Source organism: Onychomys torridus, chromosome 13 (genome assembly GCF_903995425.1).
Source record: "Onychomys torridus chromosome 13, mOncTor1.1, whole genome shotgun sequence".
NCBI classification, from domain to species: domain Eukaryota; kingdom Metazoa; phylum Chordata; class Mammalia; order Rodentia; family Cricetidae; genus Onychomys; species Onychomys torridus.
In genome coordinates this window covers 41,710,998-41,736,020 of record NC_050455.1, presented here as the reverse complement: position 1 = coordinate 41,736,020, position 25,023 = coordinate 41,710,998, and the positions used below count along the sequence as shown (strand labels likewise).

Here is a 25,023-nt window from a genome sequence, read left to right as displayed (position 1 = left end):
CATCTCTCCAGCCCTTGTTTTGGTTTTGACAGGGTCTCGCTCTAGGTCTTCTTATGTAGTCCGCTCTGGTCTCAAATTCACAGCAAAGCCCTCTTTAGTCTCCCTGGGTGCTAGGATTACAGGCCTGAGCAGCCTTGCTGGCTCAGTCTGTGTTGTCCTTTGAACTCCATTTATAGATCAGGCTGGCCTGGAGCTCAAAGAGATCTGCCTACCTCTGCCTCCCAACTGCTGTGATTAAAGGCTTGCGCCACCCCACCCAGTCATAATGACACCAGTACACACTGACACAAGTCAGACCTAGTTTCGTGTCCTCCTCCGGTACTTCATTTTCCAGATGTCCACAATGTTCTGAAGCAAGAAGACGATTCTAACACGTGTACTTGTGAAGCAATAGCCGCTGGAGAACTGCCAAGCAACAGCACTGAGGCCTCTAGCCTGCCCTGTCAGAGGTCTCCTCTCCTCCCCTCCTCTTCTCCCCCCTCCCTCCTCAGCTCTCCTTTCCACTTTCCTCCCTTCCCTCTCCTTTCCTCCTCTCCTGTCTCATCCCCTCCCTGTTCCTCCTCCCCCACCCCACCCCACCCCTCCCCATTTCCCTTTCTTCTTGAGATGGAGTCTCATAATTCAGTCCAGGCTGGCCTCAGACTGGCAATTCTCCCACCTCCCTTCCCCATCGCTGGGATTACAGGACTTTGCCTTTACCTCTGGTTTACAGTCTCTTTCTCTCTCCTCAGTTGAACCTCTGCTTCCACAGCACAGGGCAGATCTGCAGGCCTCGCCATAGGGGTTCTCTGGCAGGCAGGGGCCATATGAAGAAAACCAGTCACTTAGCAGACATTCCTAATACACCAATCTTAGCCTTACCTTGACTTACCCTGGGCAAAAAAAAATCCTCACATGATCATGAAGTCCAGTCTAAAGTCTGGATAGCTCTCTGTGGGTCCAGGTATTAGGCCCTGACTCAGCTATCCAAAGAGATTTTGAGACCTGGGCAGTTCTGTGTTTCCCAGTGGGCACAGTATTTTATCTCTGTGGGCCACGGTTTCCTTGTGTGTGAAAAGTTCCCTTCCAGCTAGCAATGTGAATAGCTCCACCCAGATACTGCTTTGGAATCTCAGTGCTCCCCACTCACGTCGGGGCCCCAAAGGCAACATATCTAAGAGGCCACCGTGTGCTCCACAGCCAGCTCTGGTTCCTGGTGCTCAGGGCTAAGTGGCGTGAGCCACTTAGAAAGCCAGCACGCTCAGGGCCCACCTGCATGTTGTCCTTTCATGAAATGTATTCTTTCCTGTGTTCTATCCAGTGAGACTTCCTTCGGTGAGTACCACCCCTGTATTTTCTGCAGTGCTGGCTCCATGGTCTTGAATGGCTTTAGTGTGTACTTGTCTTTCTCCGTAACTGTATTGAAACAGATCTCGCTGTGTGGCCCTGCATGATTGACTGTGGAGACTAGGCTGGTGAACTGTGATCACCCCGACAGGTCCGGGGGTGACTCTTGCACCAACCATCTCCGTTTATCTTCATGTAGCCTTCCCTTCTTTTTCTTTGAAGTATCTTACTGCCTCTAAGCATGTAAGGCTACTACCTCTTTCTTTTTTTTTTTTCTTTCTTTCTTTTTTTAAATTTTTTGGAGCTGAGGATCGAACCCAGAGCCACCAGTGAGCTAAATCCCCAACCCTAATTCTTCTTTCTTTTATCCAACCCTTTCCGTGCCAGGTCCTTGGGGATTGAACCCAGGGCCTCGAAGGCATAAACTCTCCCATGGGGTTCTGTCCCCAGACCTCTCTTAATGTTCTCGACAGCTGTTCCCATTTACCATCCTCACATACCAATCAGCAGTCCAAAATACTAAATAAATACAACAATCTGTTTTAGGTCCCGCTTTCTGAGAGTGGAAGAAAATGACACTGTTTTATGTTGGCTTCTTTGTACTTCTGTTGTTGTCTGAGGAAAGGTCTTCCTGTGGAGCCCCAGCTCCCCTGGAACTCCCTATGCAGACCAGGCTGGCCTTGAACTCACAGAGATCCTCCCACCTCTGCCTCCCAGCATGGCTCCATTGTAAATTCCTGATTTCCAAACTCTAACTCATCCATCCCCTGTTCTCTCTTACCTCTGTCCTCCTAAATGCCTGCCGTTCATTGTTTTAGCAGTTGATTTTCTTTGATATCTCTGGTAATGGTTTCACTTCTTGCTTCACTCACATAAGAGCCTTTCAAGTTCAGATTCCTGCACTTGCCCTTTTCCTTCCCCAGTATGCCCCTCTCCCTTTCCTTTGCCCAGGGGAATACTTCATTTCTTTGGGGCTCTTCCCATCTACCTGACAGTCTCTAACCTTCCCTTAGCCATCACGTTTACCCAACAGTCACGGGGATTACAAAATGAATGGATGGAAAATGGAAGAAAGAAAGAGAAAGAGAGAGGGGGGGAGAGGAGGGAGGGAGGGAGAGAGAGAGAGAGAGAGAGAGAGAGAGAGAGAGAGAGAGAGAGAAAGAAAGAAAGAAAAAATGGGTGGTGGTGGCACACACCTGTAATCCCAGCACTTGGGAGGCAGAGGCAGATGGATCTCTGTGAGTTCGAGGCCAGCCTTGTCTACAGAGCCAGTTCCAGGACAGGCTCCAAAGCTACACAAACCCTGTCTCGAAAGAAAGAAAAGGAACGGGTGGCTGAAACACACTTGCCTACCTTTACTTCAGTTTCCCTCAACAGCCTGTGCTGCTCCAGCCTCACCTGCCCCGTCTGGAGGTTGCTCTGTCATCAGTACCAACCTGCTCAGCTCCTTCATTGACCGGTACTGCTCCCCTTAGCCACCATACAGCAGAGGTTCTTTCACTGTGTGGAAAACTAGTCCTTCTCCTGAGCAATTACCTCTCTTTCTCTTGCCCTTAACCTGGGGCTGCACACATGGAGGCAAGTATCCACCACTGAACCTATGCCCCCAGCCCCTCTTTTTATTTTGAAATAGGCAAACTTGCCCGGGCTAGCCTCAAACCTGTGGTAGTCATACCTTCACTTCTGGGGTGGCTGGGACTACATCCCCCTATTAGGGGGGCTCCAGACTTCCTTGAAAGCCTACTGACAACAATCTCTAAGCACATGGGGGTTTTCTGTAGTGGTGGTAATTCAAAACTTTTACTAAATGGATTGAAAATGGTTTTGACCACAAGCTTTTGAGACAGGGTTTCTCTGTGTAGCTTTGAAGCCTGTCCTGGAACTCACACTATAGACCAAGCTGGCCTCTAACCACAGAGATCTATCTGCCTGCCTCTTCCTCCCAAGTGCTGGGATTAAAGGCATGCGCCACCACTGTCTGGCTGACCACAAGCATTTTTTCACACTGATTTCTTACCCTGAGGACACCCATAGCAGATCTCCTGGGCAGACTGTTCTGGGAGAAAACCCTGTTGGTACCTGCCATAGTGTGCTTTCTTTTTCTTTCCTCTTTCTTTCTTTCTTTCTTTCTTTCTTTCTTTCTTTCTTTCTTTCTTTCTTTCTTTCCTTTCTCTTTCTTTCTTTCTTTTTCTTTTTCTCTCTCTCTTTCTTTCTTTTCCTTTTGTTTTTTCGAGACAGGGTTTCTCTGTATAGCTTTGCGCCTTTCCTGGAACTCACTTGGTAGCCCAGGCTGGCCTCGAACTCACAGAGATCCACCTGGCTCTGTCTCCCGAGTGCTGGGATTAAAGGCGTGTGCCACCACTGGCCACCAATGGTGTGCTTTCTGTGGCTGTGACAAAGAACCTTAACCAAAACAACTTGGGGAGGAAAGGGTTTAATTGGCTTGTACTTGGAGTTGGGCTTCGTTCAGACTGGGGTAAGCGCTCAGTAAATACTTGTTGGATGTATAGTAATAAATATTAAGAATTTGCTATTGCTAGGGCATTCCTACTGGTTAAGGGATGCTTCCCATTTTACAGATGAAAAGATTAAATCTTAGAGATACAGAACTTGCTCAAACTCCCTGTAGATTCATGAAGCAAGATTTCACTACCTAGCTTCATGTATGTAGCCTGTGTTTTCTTTTTCTCAATGTGTGTGTGTGTGTGTGTGTGTGTGCCACGTGCCCAGGGAAGCCAAAAGAATACATCGTGTGCCCTGGAGTTGGAGTTAAAGGCAGTTGTGAGCTGCGTGACCTAGGTGCTGGGAACTGAACCAGGTCTTTCGCAAGCACATGAAATACAACTGCTAAGCCATCTCTCCAGCCCCGCAGACTGTGTTCCTAACCACTCTACTACACTGTTTGGGCTGTAATACACTGTGCTCTACAAGAAACCAGAACCTAGCCATTTCTTAAGAAATATACAGACTGGTCCAGGCAGTCAGGCCACACAAATGGATGTGAGCTACACGCCAACTGAAGAATCTAAATGAGCAGAGTTCTCAGTCCCTGTAGTGGCCTCCAGACCCTTTCCCTTTTCCCCTTGTGGTATGCCTCAGGTGCCAAGAAATACTTGTAAGTGAAATTTAAAATCCAAAGCTTAGTTTAAAAGTTTATGGTCAAACATGTACATACACACATGTACACCCATAAACACATACTACATAGACACAGCGAGAACACTGTGTGTAGAGAGCTAGAGTAAATAGAGATTAAAATCAAGATTTGACTATGGAGCAATAAGAAGCCCATTAGATAAGTTTGTATTCGGTTTTATTAAAGTTACACGTGTAAGTTTAAAATAGAACATTTTTCCCCTTCAAAGTATTCCTTTAGAATAGTTTATCATGTTAATTGACATTAGTAAAAATAAGTTCTGTTTATTAACAAGTAGGTAAACTCAGGTGTAGTGGTACATACCTGTAATCCCAGGTTTGGGGAGGCTGAGGCAGGAGGATCACCTTGAGTTTATGTTTGATGCTGTCATAGTGGGTTTCCAGCCAGATTGGGATAGAGAGTGAGGCCCTGCCCCAAACAAACCAAAATTGAATGGGTGGTTCAACTGCATTTGTCTTTAATAACACCCCCCCCTCCATTCTTCCCCGATTGAGAAAACACCTAAGAGCATTTGTCTTCGGGAATTTTTAGAAGCATGGGATGAAAAGGGAACATAGGCATTCTAAATTTCATGTGCATTGAAGGATCAGACGGCAAGCCACAGCTTCCCTGTTGACCGCAGTCAGCTATTCTTAGCAGCGTCTGGAGCAACAGTGTGAAGAAACTGGTTCTGGGTCCCAAAGGACCTCCTAGAACACTTGACACTTACAACAGGAATCTTGAAGAACTTACCACACATCCAAAAAAAAAAAAAAAAAAAAAGTTTGCACATAGTTAACACAAATTTAAGAGGAAGCATAGTCCAGCCACGACTTAAGGTCCCGAACTCCTTATCTGGATTGAGAACTGGGCAGCCCATGTCTCCTGGCAGGTCAGTCAGCGGTATGTGTTACTCATAGCATAGCAGCTGTTGAGTACCCAGAACATGCACACACGAAAGCTACATAATCCTGCACCTAAACGGCATCTGACTGCAGGATAACCTGGAGTTCCCTTACTCACAGTCAGTTTCTTCGATGGGAGGTAGGATGTAAATAAGCTCCCTGTTGTACAACTGTTAGGCCCGTACACATTGTCTAAACCCATGCTGTCCACAGCACAGCTAGCAGCCAACGTGGTGACTGATAAGTGATGACTAAAGATGTGATAACTGTATAAAATAAACACCAGGATCAAAACCTTGATGCAGAAGACAACACAAAACATCTCAACATTCGATAGATTGGGTCACATATTCAAATATTAATCTTACCTGTTACTTTTCATTTTTTAAAAGTCTGGCTCTAGGAAATATAGTCTTTTCAGTTTCCATGTTTGGCCTCCGTTATTACTTAACCTTGTCCTTTACTGTGAAGGTTAGGCATGATCGTATTTATTGTGAATTTTAGGTAAGGCATGGACATTCTATTTGGTCTTTATTTATCTGTAGTTTGAAACAAAGACAGATCACACATGTATCCATTTTCCTCGTTTCAAGTTTCATGTGTATGAGTGTTTTGCCTGCATGTGTGTGTTTTGTTGTGTGTGTTTGTGCACCATATGTATGCCTGGTATCCAAGGAGGCCAGAGAAGGTATCAGATCCTACTGAGCTGGAGTTACTGATGGTTGTGAGCCACCATCTGGGTTCTGGGAACTGAATCTGGGTCCTTTGTAAGAGCAGCAAGTGCTCTTAACTGCTGAGCCATCTTTCAAGCCCTGTCATACACATTTCCTTAAACAATTTTAAAGTATGTGTACATGTCTAAGTGAGGTTGCAGGGGAATTCCAGAAGAGAGTATCAGACCCCTGACGCTGGAGCTACAGGCAGTTGTGAACCATGGTATGGGTGCTGGGAATTGAATTTGGGCCTGCTGGACCCAAACACCAAACACTCTTAGGTGATGAGCCATCTCTCTAGTCTCTTTTTAAGATCAAGACTAATGTTTTAAAATTCCATCATACAGTTTTTAACTAGTTGAATATCAGATATGAAAATGTCTCCGGGGTCCCTAAGTTGGTGACTGCGATTCCTTGTCACTTTCTCCCCTCACAACCACCCTTGTTCAAACAGGCAGATCTTGCTCAGCCTGTCTGTAGTTACTACTACATATTGGCTGTCTCCCTGATTCAGATGAGCACTACTACCCCTGTGGGGAACCGTGACAAAAAAGGTAAAGTTGCCGTTTAGCTTGGTTACAACTATTGGGGCAGACATAGGAAAGTTTCTGTAATTCTTTTAGAAATCTGGATTAAGAAATTAGTTGTGGGAGTTGGGGATTTAGCTCAGTGGTAGAGCGCTTGCCTAGCAAGTGCAAGGCCCTGGGTTCGGTCCTCAGCTCTGGCCAAAAAAAAAAAAAAAAAGAAAGGAATTAGTTGTAAGGGATGTTCAACAAATTTAGACAGTGAGGGAAATACAAATTAAAACTAAACTGAAATTCTGTCTCATTCTAGTCAGAATGGTTAACAAGAAAACAAAGAGCAAATTCGGTATGGTGCATATGTCCCCTTCTGCAGTTGGCAGAATGTATGGAAATCATTACGGTTACCTAAAAACCTAAAATGAGAGAGACCACACGATCCAGCTCTACCACCCCAAACATCAGCATACAATACATACGTGAATGCTCTTGTTTATCCTAGCACTAATCACACTACACAAATTAGTTAATTAGCTCAGGTACCCATCGATTGATGAAGGAAGACAGACAATGTGGTATACACAAAACAGTGTTATTCAGCCAGGAAGAAAAAAACGAATTTGTGCTACTTGCAGGAAAATGGATAGAGCTGGAGAGCATCGTGTTAAGTGAAATGTCAGACCACAAAGACAAATACAGGTATTGTCTCACATTCAAAAGCCAGATTGAAAAGGACGTGAACATAGAAGGGAAGTAGTTGGGTATCTGGGAATCAGAAGTGGAAGATAAGACATGGGGTTAACACATGATCAACATGTATGAAAATACCATAAACCATTTTATACACTGTATGCAATAAATTTTTTTTTCTTTTTTCTTTTTTTCTTTTTTTTTTTTGGTTTTTCAGGACAGGGTTTCTCTGTGTAGCTTTGCGCCTTTCCTGGAACTCACGTGGTAGCCCAGGCTAGCCTCGAACTCACAGAGATCCACCTGGCTCTGCCTCCTGAGTGCTGGGATTAAAGGCATGTGCTAACACCGCCTGGCTAAAAAATTTTTTTAAATGAAAAGTCATTTAACTTCTGTAATTCTTCTTGGCTTCCTTACTTTGGAGAAAGCCAATTTCCTTCAGAGGCTTGGTCTACATTTTAAACCCCAAGTGAAACATTTCAGACTCAGAGGCTTTATTAGGTCAGTGCCATAAAGAAACAGAAGAGCAATGGTGAGAAAGTATTTTGAAATTAGGAAATATAACTGTGGGAATGGGCATGTTATAGTCTGCCTTTGAACTATGTAGCCAAAGATAGCCAGGCACTTCTGATTCTCCTGTCTCCACAATAACCAATTCATGTAGTGCTAGGCTCAAACCCAGGCAAGGCTGTATGCATTCAAGGTCCAGCATTCTACCAAACATTCCCCATCCCTAACAGTGATCAGTTAGATCACTCACATATGAATACCTAAGTGAAAATATAAAAAGGACTCATAATTCTACTCATTTTATTAGTAGACTATTCTTTGATTTGAAATTTTCTTTTTAAGTAGCTAAACATTTTTAAGTATGTAAAATACAAGCTGAATGGTTGAAAATAGTTCAAAAACTGAAATTCAAATCACTTTTTGCTAGGGCTATAGCTCAGTGATAGAAGGCTAACTTGCCAAGCATGTGAGACCCTGAGTTTGATTTCCTGAAATTTAAAAAAAAAAGTGTGTGTGTGTAGGGGTGTCTTTAAGACAGGATCTTGATCACAAAACCCAAGCTTCCTAAGAGCATCCAGCCCAAATGCTGGGATTTCAGGTGTGTGTTATCATGCCAGTCCGAGATAATGTATTTATGTTATAAATCAAGGTTACAAGCTGGGTATGGTGGCACATGTCTATCTCAGCACTTCAGAAGTTGAGGCACAAAAATCAGTCCCAGGTCAGCTTCAGCTACACAGAAAATGAGGCCAACCTGGGCTACATAAAATCATCTAAAGCAGGATGTTATGCCTTTAATTCCAGCCCAGACAGGGCTATATATAAAGTGAGACCCTGGTTCAAAACAAAATGTCTGAAAGGGGGGTGAGGAGAGGGCAGACAAGATGGCTCACTGATTAAAGACACTTGCTGCCAAGCCCGGTGACACAAATTGATTCCCAGGACCCACACTGTGGAAGAAGGGATTCCTGCAACTTGTCTTCTGCTTTCCCTCCACACAAGTGCTGTGGCACACTCACACATGAATACCTAAATGAAAATATAAAAAGGACTCACAATTCTACTCATTTTACTTTATTAAGAGATGTAGACTATTACCTTTGATTTGAATTTTTTGTTGCTTTTTTTGTTTGTTTGTTTTTTGTGAGGGAGATCGAGTGGTAGACAGGGTCTGGCTTCAAACTGGAAGCAATTCTCCTGCCTGTGTCTCCTGGCTAGGATCTGATTTGCTGATCAGGCTACCTCCACTTAACACATGTACACATAATTTTAAGAAATGCTAATTATACTGGCTTGAATAGTTTAAATAAAATGTGCAAGAAAAATAATCAAGAACCAAGAGTTTATATTTTTAAAGTTTTATTGTATGTCTGTGTGTGGTTATGTGCACATGAGTGCAGGTATCCTCAGAGACCAAAGATGTTGGATCCCCTGGAGTTGCCCAATTTGGGTCAAAAAACCAAATTCATGTCCTCTTGAACAGTAGCCAGTGCTCTTGACTGATAAGCCATCTCTCTAGTCCTTTAATTACACTTTAAAAATAACTATTTATTTATTATATATACAGTGTTCCGACTGCATGTGTGCCTGCAGGCCAGAAGAGGGCACCAGATCCCATTATAGATGGTTGTGAGGCACTAGTGTGGTTGCTGGGAACTGAACTCAGGTCCTCTGGCAGAACAGCCAGTGCTCTTAACCTCTGAGCCATCTCTCCAGCGCTTATAGTTTTGCTTAAAACTTTTCCTTGAATTTGTTTTAAATATAAGTGATGTATACAGGTGTGGTGGCATATACCAGGTAATCCCACAATGCAGGAGACTTAAGGCAGGACCACACGTTTGAGGTCATGCTCTCTCTCTCTCTGACACACACACACATTTTTTTTTTTTTTTTTAATAGAAGTGGCCTGTGCAAAGTCATAAAGCCGCTAAGCAACAGAAGCAAGACAGGGTTCATGACCCGAGTCCAATCGTTTACTGTATTGTTTTGATCCCTTTTCAAGTTCACGATTTAAACAAAGGAAACAGGATTGTAAACCAATACAACTTTTTAATTATTATTATTATTATTATTATTATTATTATTATTGTTATTATTCATTTGGAAAGCGTTTTATTTTTAATTTTATGTGTATGGGTACTTTGCCTGCATGTATGTCTGTGCACCACCTCATGCCCACAGAGGCCAGAAGAGGGTGTTGGATCCCCTGGAACCTGTGCTACAGATGGTTGTGAGCAGTTATGTGGGTGCTGGAATTGGAACCCAGGTCCACTGGGAAAGCAGCGGTGGGCACTCTTAGCTTCTGAGTCATCTCTCCAGCCCCAGGAAGGAATTTTAGAAATATCCGGAGGAGATAAGATCGGTAAGTGAAGTTAAAATGCTGGGAGGTAGCAGAAGCTCACACAGTTTATCTGAGGTTTCCAACACACTAACAGTAAATGTGGGCCAGAGGAATTAAGTTTTGGTTATTTTCTAAAGCTTTATCAATACTTGGAGCTATTGGGTATTCTAATTATGTAAACTTGGATCTGAATAACTGTTACTTAGCTATATGTAAACCACATGTTTGGAATTACAACAACTATGGATATACTACCAGGCAATCATTCAAGTGAAACTATATTCCCAATTTTGCTTAACATGTATTTATTTTTAAATTACATTTGTTTTGTGTGTGGGAGGGTATGCATGCCAGTGGTCACAGAACAACTTTTGGGAGTCTATTCCACCAGGTGGGACCCAGGGATCAAACTAGGGTCAAGATGGGTGGCAGGTGCCCTAAGCTGTTGAGGTATCCCACTGGCCCCTAGGTTCAATATTTATGGTAGAAGACATCAGCTATGTGTTACTACAAATCACTAAACTCAGAAATCCACCCACCTCTGCCTCCAGAGAGCTGGGATTAAAGGCCTGCGCCACCACTGCCAGGATCAAAACTATTTTCAGCGTAAGCAGTGATGTAAGGTTGCATTCTTTCTCTGTAGTTTTCTTAAGAAGCAAACATTATTTTATAATTTCTGGGAGCGCTGTTCCTGTTCAGTCCCTTGAGCCTTTATTAGCACACACTGTGACAGGTACCCTGCTGGCTTCTAGCAGTCTCATGTGGACAGACCCACAGTGGTGCTGGCATTCAACCAACACCCACACTCAGGACATGTGAGACACTTGACATATCCAGTGAGACACAGGGAGACGCAGTCAAAGGAGCTCCAGAAAGGCTTCCTTTGTGTGCATGCTTTTGATAGAATGGGAGAGGGTTGGCAGTGAGAGAGACTGTACATAGGACTATCCTCAAATTCGTGATCCTGCCTCAGCCTCTCAAGTGCTGGCATTAGATGTGCACCACCATGCCCAACTCGAATAAATGGATATTTTTAGTAAAAATACTTGTTTTCCTGTTTATTTTGAGATAAGGTCTCTCTCTATAGCCAGGTTGGCCTCAAACTCCCAAGCCTAGTTCAGTTTCCCAAGTAGTAGCATTACAGGTATATGCCACCAACTCAGCTTAAGAAGACTTAGTAAAAACTAAAAATTTGGAGAGCCAAAGGCACCGCATGTAATCAGAAGGTAACTCAGACAGGTGAAGGATCAAGAGAACCCAGCTAAGATGGAATAAGTAACCCAAGGTCGTTTAGCATGTGGATGGCAGGGTGGTGGTGGTAAAGTCTGCTGGCCTGCCTGGAGCCCTACTGCTAACTACTCCAGCATGCTTAGAATACCACTGAACAAGCACCAGACAGTGGGAGTCAAAGGGTACTTCAGTGTTTAGCTGGAAGATGCTGCAAACAAGCTTACCATTTCAGGACCATGTGACAAGCTGACGATTATTCGCTATCTGAGCAGTATGTTGAACAGGCAATCTTAGAGAAGCCCAGTGTATCATTGTCTCCCTCCATGCACCTTCCTTTCCCTCATGCTGTGCCCTGAAGATCTTGGCTTTGTAGATGCCAAAGACAAAGAATGCAGTTTGATCGGCCAAGTTTACACACCTCTTCAACTGTATATTGCTGTTACCCAACTGGGGGAAAATTAATGATGCCAGTCATAAATTATAATTTCATCATCATTAGGCAATGCACATCAGTCATCTAAAGAGGGCACACAAAGACTTTGAGAAGCTGCCAAAGACACAGTACATTTCACTTTCCTTCAAATTTGTTTTTGCTGTCCTTGGCTACTCCTCAAACCATGGTGTTTTAATATGGCACCAAATCCTTGTCAATCATGACTACAGATGACCTACTTTCAGTTTGAAATAGAGACAGAGGCAACAATAAAACATTTGAAGATGACAAGATGAGCTTAAAAAAAAAAGAAAGAAAGAAAGGAAAAGATACCCATGACATATATGACTGAAACACAAAGACCATCCTTTGTTTTGACTCTCTAGCCCAGATTGGCCTCAAACTTGCAATGATCTATTCATTCCAGCTTTCTCAAGTGCTGGGATTACAGGCATGATTATATGCCCAACCTCTCCTAAATCTTAAATTGGGCATTTATAATATTCTCTTCTTTACCTAAAATGATCAAGATCATTGTTCCCTGATTTAAGGTTGTTTTATAAGACAATATATAAACTTCATTTAGCTATTCAATGTAAGAACTTGGCATTTTCTATCAAAACATTTAAAGAATGACAGTATTAACTATATACATTTAGAAGTATTTCTTCCTATTAAGAAGATCCCTAACATGTTAAATACTCAAATAATTACTAATATTTCACAAGTAATATCATTTTATTACTATAATCACAAAATCATAATTTCTGTACAGGAATGTATAAGTGAACATTAATCAATGCATTTGCTAATTTGCTTCATAATGAGGGTAAACATACTACAGAACATAAAAGAAATAAGATTGTAAAATTTTCTGGCCTTGCGGTGCAATTTTTAGTGCGATTATTTAAGACACAATAGTGTTCAATTCAGCAAAATATTGCAGAATGTCATGCCACAGTCCACTTAATTCAAAGAGGGTCAGGACATGCAGCTTGTAATAAAATGTCAGCGCATATGTTTTTATATATAAAAAAACCACATGTAATTCATAAAATATATAGTGGTTTATTTAGATGGTCTCTAGATGATCTCACTGAGGAATCCAATGGCTCCTTAACAGGGATAACGTTACCGCTAGGCAATAGCTTTGGCTTCAGGTAGGAATGCCTCCCAGTACTTTATCAGCTGTGGGCGATAATAAAAAGATATTTTCGTTACATTTTTGTCATTTTAATGCATATATCCTTTTAAGAAAAATATATACATAAACAGCTAACTCTAATTCAGTCTTTTAAAATTTACACATATAACTGTATGTACTTATGGGAATCACCTGTTCTTACTTGTTTGAGAAAAGGTCCTACAGTTAGCTCAGGCTGGCCCTTAAGTTTCAGGTTTTCATGCCTCAGCCACTCCAGTGCTGGGATTATGGGTGCAGCACCACGCCTTGCCTGTGTGTGGGTTTTGTTTGCTTTGTTTTCTGATGGCTTTTTCAAACAGGCTCTCCCTACTGTGTAGAACTGTCTGGCCTTGATTTTGTGGCAGTCTGTCTGCCTGTGCCTCACTGTGCTGGGATTATAGGTGTTCATCACTAATCCTGGCTGCATATGGTTCTTAAATGGATCATTTCCTCACCAGATGTCTTATCAACAGAATTAATATGTAACCTATTTAAACATTACTCCTAGCTAATTACAGATCCCAGTATAAACAACATAATATCTATTTTTATACTTCTTAGATATATGCAAAATTATAACAGAAACATACTATTATTAAATAGTTAAAACCTGACCATTTCCAACATAAAACAATAACACATCCTAATTTCTTGTGTATTCACATTTTGTATTATTGATAGTTTAGGGGACTAGAATAAGGGAGAAAAAAGTCAATACTGAGTAAGGAAGGAAAACAGGGACTGGAAAAACTAGCTGCCAGTCCCTGGGTCACTCAGAAAACAGACTGACTGTATACTAAAAAGCTCAATTAAAACAACTTCTTTGGGAACAAATTCATCTGACTTAGGTTTTTTTGTTTTGGGTTTTGTTTTTGTTTTTGCTTTTTGAAGACAGGGTTTCTTAGTGTAGGCCTGGCTGTCCTGTTTGTAGACCAGGCTGGCCTTGAACTCAGAGATCCACCTGCCTCTGCCCCCAGAGTGCTGGAATTAAAAGTGTGCATAACCACCCCTGGCAGTTCCATTTTTAAAAATCTAACTTTAGGGCTGGAGAGATGGCTCAGAGGTTAAAGAGCACCAAGTACTCTTCCAGAGGTCCTGAGTTCAATTCCCAGCACCCACATGGTGGCTCACAACCACCTGTAATGAAATCTGGCACCCTCTTCTGTATACATAATAATAAGTAAATAAATCTTTAAAAAAAATCTAACTTTATTAGCCCATTTGAAAATTATATTATTTAGTCCTGGTTAGCCTGAAACTTACTACACAGACCAGGCTCACCTCCAGGGTGCACGCCCCTTCTATATGCCAGGATCCAGGCTTGCACCATTGTGCCTGGCTTGAATTTAAAGACATAACATAGTATACAGACAAGTTTCTACTTCTGAACATTTTAAAACTGGAAGAATTATTCCTATTAAAGACACTAAGTTATTTGATTTGTATATGCAAGACTGTTTTTAAAGATTTTATCTAATGTATCATGAAAGCTCATAGTCCTAGGTTATACCAGTTAATAGTATTCAAGTACCAAAAATTCCAAATAAAACAAAATTATCAAAATACTACAAAGAAAAAAACTTAAAAAGATTTAGTTTTCAGCCTAAGTTTCTACCTGTTGTGGAGGAGAAAAATTTACCAGGAGCACTTACTCCAGCAATCAGTCAGGTAAGGAAAGGAAACCAGGGCTGTAAAGCCAGGGGTCATGGTGTACTGCTACAACCCGAGCACTAGGCAGACTGAGGCACAAGGACGCAATTTCCAGGGTACCCTGAGGTATATTCAGAGGCCATCTCCAAAACAGAATGACCCTCCAAGGTAAGGGGAAAGCTGGTATTTGCTTTCGTGTGTAGGTGTTCTGTCGGAATGCATGTACAGCTGACACAAGTTCTGGGAGTCCAGAGAGGTTGGTGGATCCACTGGAACTGGATGGGACTGCTATGTGGGTGCTGAGAATCGAACCCGTTTCTCTGTAAGAGTAGGGAGTGTTCTTAACCGCTGAGCTATCTCTCCAGCCCCTCTGTGACGTTTTAGGAACTAATTTTGGGATTGTCTATCTCTGTGTATTGTTCAGTAGAGGCAAACGGACCCAAGATAGTTTCCAATTACTTCAGTATTTTCCCCTTTGTTGTCCGAGCTTTCTTTAGTCCACGTTTCATTTCTCCTCCAGCTTAAAAGCCTTTAAACTAACTTTCAGAGAAACCCTGGAAGCTGTAAGGAAAATGAACTTACCTGTTGCTGTGTTTGTACTAATGACTCCAAGTACTTGATGATAACAGATTTAAAATCTTTCACTCTTTCTTTCTGTTAAAGTACAATACATTAAAAAGGGACATTAGTGGGAAATTAAATTGAATTTTACCACAGAGCTGCAGCAAAAATTTTAAAAGTAGAGAATTTTGATACATGCCTCAAATCTTCCCACTTCTTTTCGAATTGTTTTCGAGATCTGCTCAAAGTCTCTTTCTCCTTGTTGTACTTTTGCCTCCCACTAATGAAAACAAAACAAAAAGAGGGACAATTGCTTACTTTTATCTAGAAAACAACTGCACTGTCATGACTACTCATTTACCTTAACCCAACCTAACATAACTCAGTGGAAACACTTGCTGTGAGAGCATGACCATCAGTGTTAGATTCTCTGGAACCCGAGCAGATGCCGGGTGGGCATGGCAGCTTGTCTGTAACTACAGCACCCTGCAGGCAGAGACACAAGACCCCTGGGGAAAGCTGGCTAGCTAGGCAAGTCAAATCAGCAAGTTCTGGGTTCAAGTGAAATACTGTGACTCAATACAGAGGTGAAGCATGATAGAGTAAGACATCCAAACATGATACTCTGGCCTCCACATGCATGCACACACATGTATGTCCATGCATATACACCTATGCCCACACACGTTACAGATGCATACATGCACACCCCATACACATACACACACACACACACACACACACACACACACACACACACACACACACGCCTTTCACTTCCTAATGGTACAAATACATGTCAGCTTAAATTCCATTAATAGTCCATTGCTACATTTATTTAAGATTAGAATACTTTAATATTTAATGAACTATAATGTCCTGCCAGGTGTGGTAGCTCCTGCCTGTAATTCTAACTCTGACAAAGAGGACTGTGAATTCCAGGTTGACCTAAAATTAGATCCCATCTCATACGGCTAGATCCCATCTCAAAACCAACAAATGAAAAGAGCCACCTTCCCAATGCCCATTAGACACACCTGGAGGGATTTTGAGTATAAAGTTCACTATCAAATAAAAGTCCTGTAGTTCAATTTTTACAAATTTTTAAATATACCAACAATATTAATTCCAGTAATACATGTTTATCACAATTCATATGGTCATGGAAATACTTCAACATATGATAAACACTTTAAAAACATTTTGTAATGGTAAAATGACTAAAATTTTTAAAAAGAGGAACTATTTATTGTCTAATGAAGACTCATCAATAATCATTAAATTCAGTATGGTAACAACAAAATGTGACTAGTGACCAATGAAACAGCTAAAATAAAGATTTAAGCAATGAAATGGTATTTCCCCACTATGTAACCAAACCACTGGTCCATATTCTGCCAAGAGCAGGTGTACTTATTTGTAGTAATATAAAGGTTGTCCTACCTCTTCAATTTCCTTATTGAAGCATGGCAAAAAAAGTGTATAAATTATAATAAACTTATACAAATTTATTAAAATACCATATATAATACATATATATGGGGGTTAATATTGCCCAGAGAACTAAACGTGGGTAGGTCTACCTTTAAAACCATTTTTAGACACAAAATGAGTAACCATCTGAAATCAAAACAATTTGAAAAGAAATGTCAAAATACAAAGGTTAACTTTAGATCGCTTCCTTGCATGCTTCTTTATACATTTCATAAGCATGTGAGGTAAGAAAGGTCCCTCGAGACTTCAATGATGATAAAAATGTTAAATACTTCTAACTAACCCACATAATTAATACATAAAAAATATGGAGAAGTAGCTAAGTGCTGAATGATTCAGAAAAAAATATGAAAAATTATGCATATATGAATGACATGAAAAATCTGAGTAAAGAAAGTATCATTTATTACCTCTCTTATTTCATTTTTAGCTTGTTGAATTTTATCTGGTTTATTAGCAACCATCATTTTTGCCTCAGTTTCACGTTTTTTGAGCAAAGTAATTTGAGCATCTTCCCATTTCTGCCAGCATTTCATCCTGTGGTCAAATACACCCTAAGTGGACGACATAAGGATATTAAGCAACAGTGTAAAAATACTCTCACTACAGCAAGTATAATACTGAAATCTATGACGTCAACTATTTAAAATGTGATCGCAACATTTAGAGACAATGAAACTATGCTCGCCAATGGCATTTTCACTAGCTTTTAGGATGTTAGGCTCGCAATAAGATGTAAAAGAGTTGGACAGTCTAAATAAAGATGTATTTAATGAAAAAAAAAATTACAAGTTCTTCTACTGAACAATATACAAAACAGATTTAAATGTTGGAAAGACAGAAATTAAAAATATAAAATGGGCCAGGCTAGGCCAGGCCTACCCCTGTAATCCCATTACCATGCGGCAGAGGCAGAAGGACTGTTGCTAAGTCTGAGACCAGCTTTGTTTATGTGGAGAGTTCTGAGCAAGCCAGGGCTACACAGTGAGACATAGTCTTAAACACACACACACACACACACACACACACACACACACACACACACACGGGGTGGGGGGGCGAAGAAAAAAAGAGGGGAACCCCAAGTAACAGGAAGTGAAGTACTAATGTCATAGATGACTCTAATAGAAAAAAGCAAACAATAAACAAAAAAGTAAAGGCCTAAAAAAATGGGGAAGAGGTGAGTCCTGTGCATGGTGTAAAGGGCCAAAGAACAAACCAGCAGCAGAATTAAATGAAGAAACTGACAGAGACTCTACCAGAACAAGTCACCTAATCCACGCTTCTTTTCAAGGGGTCTGTCAGAGTTCGATCAAGGGAATGAAGAAGTAAGTGAGACACAGACACAGGAGAGCAAGAAGAACGTGGACAAAAAGAAATGGGACGACACAGCACAGGACAGGATGGGAAAACACACTATCACGTTTTTTCTTTTTTCTTTTTCTTTTTTCTTTTTTTGATTTTTCGAGACAGGGTTTCTCTGTAGCTTTGGAGCCTGTCCTGGACTAGCTCTGTAGACCAGGCTAGCCTCGAACTCACAGAGATCCACCTAACTCTGCTTCCTGAGTGCTGGGATTACAGGCATGCGCCACCACCGCCCGGCATGAAGTTTTTTCTATCTTGATATTGAATGTATGTTAACATTACGTTAAATATTTACTAACTCAGTAAACGAGCAAATTATTAACAAACTAGGTAAATTAAAAGGCACTACACCAGAGACAGTTCAATTTTAAAACATATTTTAGTCAAGAAGCAGTAAAAGCACCCACCTTTAGCCCCAGCACTTAGGAGGCAGAGGCAGGCAGATCTCTGTGAGTTCGAGGCCAGCCTGGTCTACAAATAGAGTTCCAGGACAGCCAGGAGTGTTACACAGAGAAATCCTGTCATGAAGGGAAAAAAAGAAGAAGAAGGAGGAGGAGGAGGAGGAGGAAGAAAGGAGAGAAGAAGAAGCTGGAGCAGCAAATAGCTGGGTCTTATGGTTCATGCCTGTAATCCCAATAACTAACTGGGAGGCAGAGGTGAGAGAGTCACGAGTCCAAGGCTACCTTGGCCTAGATCCTGCCTCAGAAAAACAAAACAAAAGTGGAATATCAGGAACTGGACCCGAAGGAAGCACAAATCTGCCGGGCGGTGGTGGCGCACACCTTTAATCCCAGTGTTCAGGAGGCAGAGGCAGGCGGATCTCTGTGAATTTGAGGCCAGCCTGGTCTACAGAGCGAGATCCAGGACAGGCTCCAAAACTACACAGAGAAACCCTGTCTCTAAAAACACACAAAACAAAAAGAAGTACAAATCTTACTTAGTTCAAGCCTGACCTTGCATCTAGGAAGCTCCTCTTTTGTGCAGTGTACCTCTGTAGTATGTGCTAATCATCCTCAAAGTATTCCTAAATTCAAATTATGATCATATTCATGCCATCTTGACAGGAATAAAACAAAAGGCCAGTTAATATCAAGTAGGTATTAGAGACAGGCATGTTTTGTTTTTTTTTTTTAAAGGAACTATGTAAAAAGAAATTAACAATTAATTCAAAGAAAAAGAAAGAAATGGCATAGGGCTAGGTATGGCTCTGTGGTAGAAGGACCTGGGGTTGATTTGAAGTACTATAAATACTATTGGTTTTTGTTTTTTTGTTTTTTTGTTTTTTTTTTTTTTGAGCTGAGGATTGAACCCAGGGCCTTGTGCTTGCTAGGTAAACACCCTACCACTGAGCTAAATCCCCAACCCTTATAAATATTTGTTTTTAAAGAAAAAAACAAAAAAAGAAGTAGCAGCAGCTAGGCATGGTGGGACACACCTTGGGAGGCAGAGGCAGGCGGACTGCTATGAATTTCAAGGCCAGCCTGCTCTCTCTACATAGAGAGTTCTAGGACAACCAGAACTACATAGTGAGACCTTGTATCAAAACAAACAAAAGCAAAATCGAAATTAAAGAAAAAGAGCTGGGGAGTTGGCTCAATGTTTAAGAGAATTTGCTGCTCTTTCAGAGGACCTGGGTTTGGTTCCCAGAACCCACATAGTGGTTCACAACAGTCCACTACTCCAGTTCCAGGGGATTTAATACCCTCTTCTGACCATATAGACACCTGGTAAACATGAATACATTTGAGCAAAACACTCATACACATAAAATTAATAGATCTTAAAAAAAAAAAAAAGAAAGAAACACAAAGAAAGGGGAGGGAGGAAGATAGCGACCTGACTGTAAACAGAAATGCCATTAGGAGGCAGACAAAAGGAATATGTGGTAGTTGTATACAATAAAACTGAGTTTCATATCTCTATGTATAAAACCGTTGGTCAATAATTCTACTTCTAGGGATTTTTTTTGTCAAAACAGCTATTGTCAAAATACCTTATAAAACTTTCAAGTTCAAAGTCATCCTTAATCATATGGTTTCTAGGCCAGCCTGAGGTATATGAAACCCTACCTTAAAAACCAAAAATAGCCGGGTGGTGGTGGCAGTGGTGGTGGCGGCGGCAGCAGCGGCGCACGCCTCTAATCCCAGCACTTGGGAGGCAGAGGCAGGTGGATCTCTGTGAGTTCGAGACCAGCCTGGTCTACAGAGCTAGTCCAGGACAGGCTCCAAAGCTACAGAGGAACCCTGTCTCAAATAAAAAAAAAACAAAAACAAAAACAAAAACAAAAAAACCCCAAAAAACAAACCAAAAATAAATCAATAAAGTGACATATGTATGAATGGTGATCTGGAGATAGCTCTAAAACGGATTGAGTGTAAGATGCAGGCCAAGAACAGTGTGCTTCCTCTTGAGAAAGGGAGGGAGGGGTCTGTGGTACGTGCTGAAAAAGGACAAAACAAGTAGGGACGGGAACAGAGATCATCTTCACGTCCACGTGCAGCTAGTCTTTCATGAAGACACACAGGACTCTTAAGACAGTCAAACTGCTGTCAGAGAAACTGGAGGTCTTGGCTGTGGAGAGATGAAATGTGCCCTTTGGGCTGTCTGGGCTGTCCTGTTACTATCTCAGGACCCCTCCTTTGTGCCAGGCAGCTGTGCTGACCAGTGTTTTGGTGGCAGCAGATCTGAAGAGCTCTGTCTGTCTGCCTTCACAGAACCTGACCACAGCTCTGTGACTCTATAGTCCATCCTTCTGCACCATTTCTCAACACACCTTTGATACATTAAGTGGAAAAGAATTTTGTATGAAAAAAGAATTGTTTTCATATAAATTTAGGTGCCTCCGGATTAAACAGAGTTAAATAACTCTTCCCAAGCTTAGCTGACTGAGGCACATCTTTTGATGCCAGTATTCTCCAAGAACCTTTGGAAAACATGGACATAACTAGTTTCAAAGACTGTAGGACCCTAACAGAAGATCTGGTGTGGGAAGAACGCTTTGTCTTGAGGGTCAGCACAGGACTGCCCTGTCAGTCACTGACTAGTCAGCAGGCCTAGCCTGCCATGGAGCCTTTCCCTGGGAAGCTCTTCTCAGCATGGCCTCAAAGACACCGTCAATTTCTCCTCTGACCCAGGGGTGTCTTTTCTTAAGCAGTTTTGTTTGGTTTTGTTTTTTAAGATTTATTTATTTATTATGTATACAGTGTTCTGTCTACATGCATGCTTGCAGGCCAGAAGAGGGCACCAGATCTCATTACAGATGGTGCTGAGCCACCATGTGGTTGCTGGGAATTGACCTCTGGAGGAAGAGTCAGTGCTCTTAACCTCTGAGCCATTTCTCCAGCCCCTTGTTTTGTTTTTAAAGACAGATTATTACTTCTGTATATGTAGAACATGTGTAGGAGCTTCTGTGGAGGCCAGAAGAGGGCATCTGATCCCCAGAGGCTGGGTGCAAGCCAGGCAACTGTGAGCCATGCAGTATAGGTGCTAGGCACTGAACTCAGTTCTTCCACAAGTACTGTTGTTCATTGAGAACCATCTCTCCAGCTCCTATTTTTGTGTTTGTTTGTTTGAAATAACAGCTCTCACATCTCTCTAGAACAATCAACAGATGATTAGACAGAAATAGGAATCACCATCTGGTGGTACATGCTTGTAATCTAGGCAAATGGGAGGTTGAGTCAGAAGATCAGGGGTTCAAGGCCAGCCTTGGCAACACAATACTCTCAAAAAACAAGAATAAAAAGATACCAGGTCTTGAAAACCAGGCCAAGATGAGGTTAAAAATAAAAGCTGCTGGGCTGGAGAGATGGCTCAGCAGTTGAGAGCACTTGCAGCTCTTCCAGAGGACCCAGGTTCAATTCCCAGCACCAGCATGGCACCTCACAACTGTCTGTAACTCCATTTCCAGGAGATCTGACATCTTCACATCAATACACATAAAATAAAGTTAAATAAAAATAAAATTTAAAAGATAAAATAAAAATAAAAGCTGTCTAATACAATAAAGAATGCACTAAAACTGTAACAGCTCTAAACAAAAGAAAAAACTCACCAGAAGCATAAGGAGTTATATAAAAGAGTATATAAAGTTGGTAATTTTTGTCAGCCCTAAGAAAGCAGCATTTGGAGGTGCTGAATTCTCTAGAGATAGATAGCTCATAAAATATCAATAAATAGGCAGTGTTTTCTCCATAAATGAATACTAGTTTGCACAAGAAAGGAAAGAAGATGGTCTCATTAGCTTTCTAAAATGTTTGAATTCAAGGTAAAGCAGAGGGTTTCCCTCATTATGACTTTTAACCATAACAGTAACTCAAAGACACTGTAACATCACAAAATATCTTCTGAAAAATGTTGACAAACTGATAACTCAGTATGAGAGTATGAATACTGAAGGTATTTGCACAACAGCAATTTTTAACTAGATTCCTTCTGCAACTATTTAGAAATAAGTTTCTTTAAAATGTAATATCATTACATAATATAATCTATGGTCTAATTTAGTCTCACTTCATCTATAAATACATGTACATATTTGAGTACAGAGACAGAAAATCCTTTTAGTGTCCACATTCATGCTAAAGACCTTCTGAACCATTAAGACAATAACCATGCCTACTTTATCCTATTTCTTTTTTGTAAGCTCTCAAGACAGTTCTGGCTTTGTAGACCAAACTGGCCTTGAACTCACGGAGATCCCCCTGCCTCTGATTAAAGGTCTCACCACTGCCTGGCTTTTTTATCCTACTTCTTATGAGAACAAACCTGGTAGGCAGCTTCAGTTACTGCTAGAATAAGCAAATACATGCAAATAGTCACAAATTTGAATATTAATATGTAAATAAATGTATACTGTTTTCAGTATATTTGGCATTCCTTAGACTTCTTACATTTTTTGGTTGAGGCTACCCTTTCTCCAGCCCTAGTTTTCTTTTTCCAATGTGCATTGGAGTTTTGCCTGCACGTATGTCTGTGTAAGGGTGTCAGAAACCTTGGAACTGGAGTTACAGACAGGCGGGAGCTGCCATGTGGTGCTGGGAATGGCATACAGGTCCTCTGGAAGAGCAGCCAGTGCTCAAAACTGCTAAGCCATCTCTCCAGCTATCCTTAGACTTAAAAACTGTTTTACTGTATGTACTATCCATGTCATAAGAAGAAATTAGTAAGTTACAAGTACTCATTTTGAAGTTAGTAGTGCAGTACAGGATTTGCACTTAAATGTATATCTAGTAGAAAACCAAATGAGCTTGTGTGTGTATTTGCTCGAGCATGTGTGCACACACACACATGCACTTGCTGTATAATCCAGATCGGCCTAGAATTTACTATGTAGACCAGGATGGCTCTGAACATGTGATCCTCCTGCATCTGCTACCCAGGTGGTAGTATTATAGACAATTCGTATTGCGTCTAGTCTAAATTATTTTTAAAGAAAATGGTTTAAGTAAAAGAATGTAAGAAGCTTGTAGAATAGGGCTTACTTTCACTGCAGCAATGAGCCGAATGTAGTCACTAAGAAGTTCTGAGAACATGTAAAAGTCGGCAAAAGCTTGTTCTTGATGTAACTGGTCTATCTTCTCCTCAACCTCTGCAAGCTGAGACAAGGCTCTAGACAGGGCAGTGTGGTCCTCAGAATTACCTAGCATGGCAGCACTCTTAGCAAAGGCAGCCGTGTTGGCTGAAAGTTCTGAAATAAAAAAGCATTTAGTATGTATTAGTAAAATTTTAATATTCTCTCTAAATGGTATTTATTCGTGAATTTAGTAAATTTTAAATTACTATGAAACAGCCAATAAAATGCCTTGGGCCTAGATGCTAGTAGAAGCATCAGTGCCATCTGGAGGAGCAGCTGCAGCCCCACAACCCTCCAAAACAGAACCACAGCTATGCTTTCAGATGGTGAACTGTGTCTAAATAATTCAGTACCCTGCCTTCCCTTTTTCACCCCAAAGTGCTCATTTACTCTCTTCTGCATTCTGTTAAAGAGCTAAGTGTGTTTCTAGAAGAAGTGTGAAGATAAAAATGAAAGGAGCTGAAGAGATGGCTCCAAGGTTAAGAGTTTGTACTGCTGTCCTGGAGGACCTAAGTTTGTAAACCCACACACCAGCACACACAAGTACTTATAATTAAGGATAATAAGATCAACAATTAATTTATACTACTCTTTGGCATTTAAACATGTCAATTTTTAATGAGAATCTTATCTACTCAGAAAGAAAAACAAACAAGGTAAACTTATAGATACAATTTATATCAAATTAAAAGAAAAAAAAAAAGAGAAAAAATGCTGGGCAGTGGTGGCACACACCTTTAATCCCAGCACTCAGGAGGCAGAGGCAGGCAGATCTCTGTGAGTTCAAGGCCAGCCTGGTCTACAGAGTGAGTGCCAGGACAGCCAGGTTGTATATTTACAAATTATTTGTATATAATGCAAAGTTAAGCTACAACTATTAAGATAGAAATAATTATCATTCTAGGGCTGGAGAAATGGCTCATCAGTTAAGAGCACTGGCTGCTCTTCCAGAGGACCCAGGTTCAATTCCCAACACCCACATGGCAGCTCATAACTGTCTGTAACTCCAGTTCCAGGGGATCTAGCACAAATATGTATGCAGGCAAAACACCAACACACATGAAATAAAAATAAATAAATCTTTAAAAAATATTTATCATAAGTAATTAGTTTTATTACTGCTACCTTAATGAAATCTATTAAATATTATGCAACATAGTAACTTAGAAAACCATTATTAATAGTCTTCAACTAAAAATACCAAACAAAAATCCAACCCAAGAACCTTGTGGATTAAAAAAATTAAAATTAAAAATTTCTATCAACTTTTTACTCCCTAAAACCTAGTTTTAAATATCATGGTTTGGACTTCCTAATTTTTTTCTGTCTCTAGCCCAGGCTGGCTCTCAACTCCTGACTGCCTGGCTTATATGATGGAGCTCAAGCCCAGGGC

The 25,023-nt window shown here is 41.0% G+C and overlaps 1 protein-coding gene across 3 annotated transcripts in view; it reads right to left on the bottom strand.

Annotated features, from left to right (window-relative positions):
• Positions 1-12,342: 12,342 nt before the first annotated feature.
• Positions 12,343-25,023, bottom strand: part of Snx2 (sorting nexin 2) — a 44,258-nt gene continuing 31,577 nt past the window's right edge. For 2 of the 3 annotated variants that reach the window (XM_036205041.1, XM_036205042.1), the window contains exons 11-16: positions 23,539-23,744; positions 17,101-17,244; positions 16,640-16,651; positions 15,396-15,476; positions 15,218-15,289; positions 12,343-12,990 (exon numbers count right to left, since the gene is read on the bottom strand). In XM_036205041.1, coding sequence (XP_036060934.1) covers positions 12,940-12,990; positions 15,218-15,289; positions 15,396-15,476; positions 16,640-16,651; positions 17,101-17,244; positions 23,539-23,744 — 566 coding nt within the window. In that variant the 3' untranslated portion in view covers positions 12,343-12,939. The remainder of the gene's footprint in view (positions 12,991-15,217; positions 15,290-15,395; positions 15,477-16,639; positions 16,652-17,100; positions 17,245-23,538; positions 23,745-25,023) is intronic. The other variant, XM_036205043.1, reaches the window with a different exon arrangement.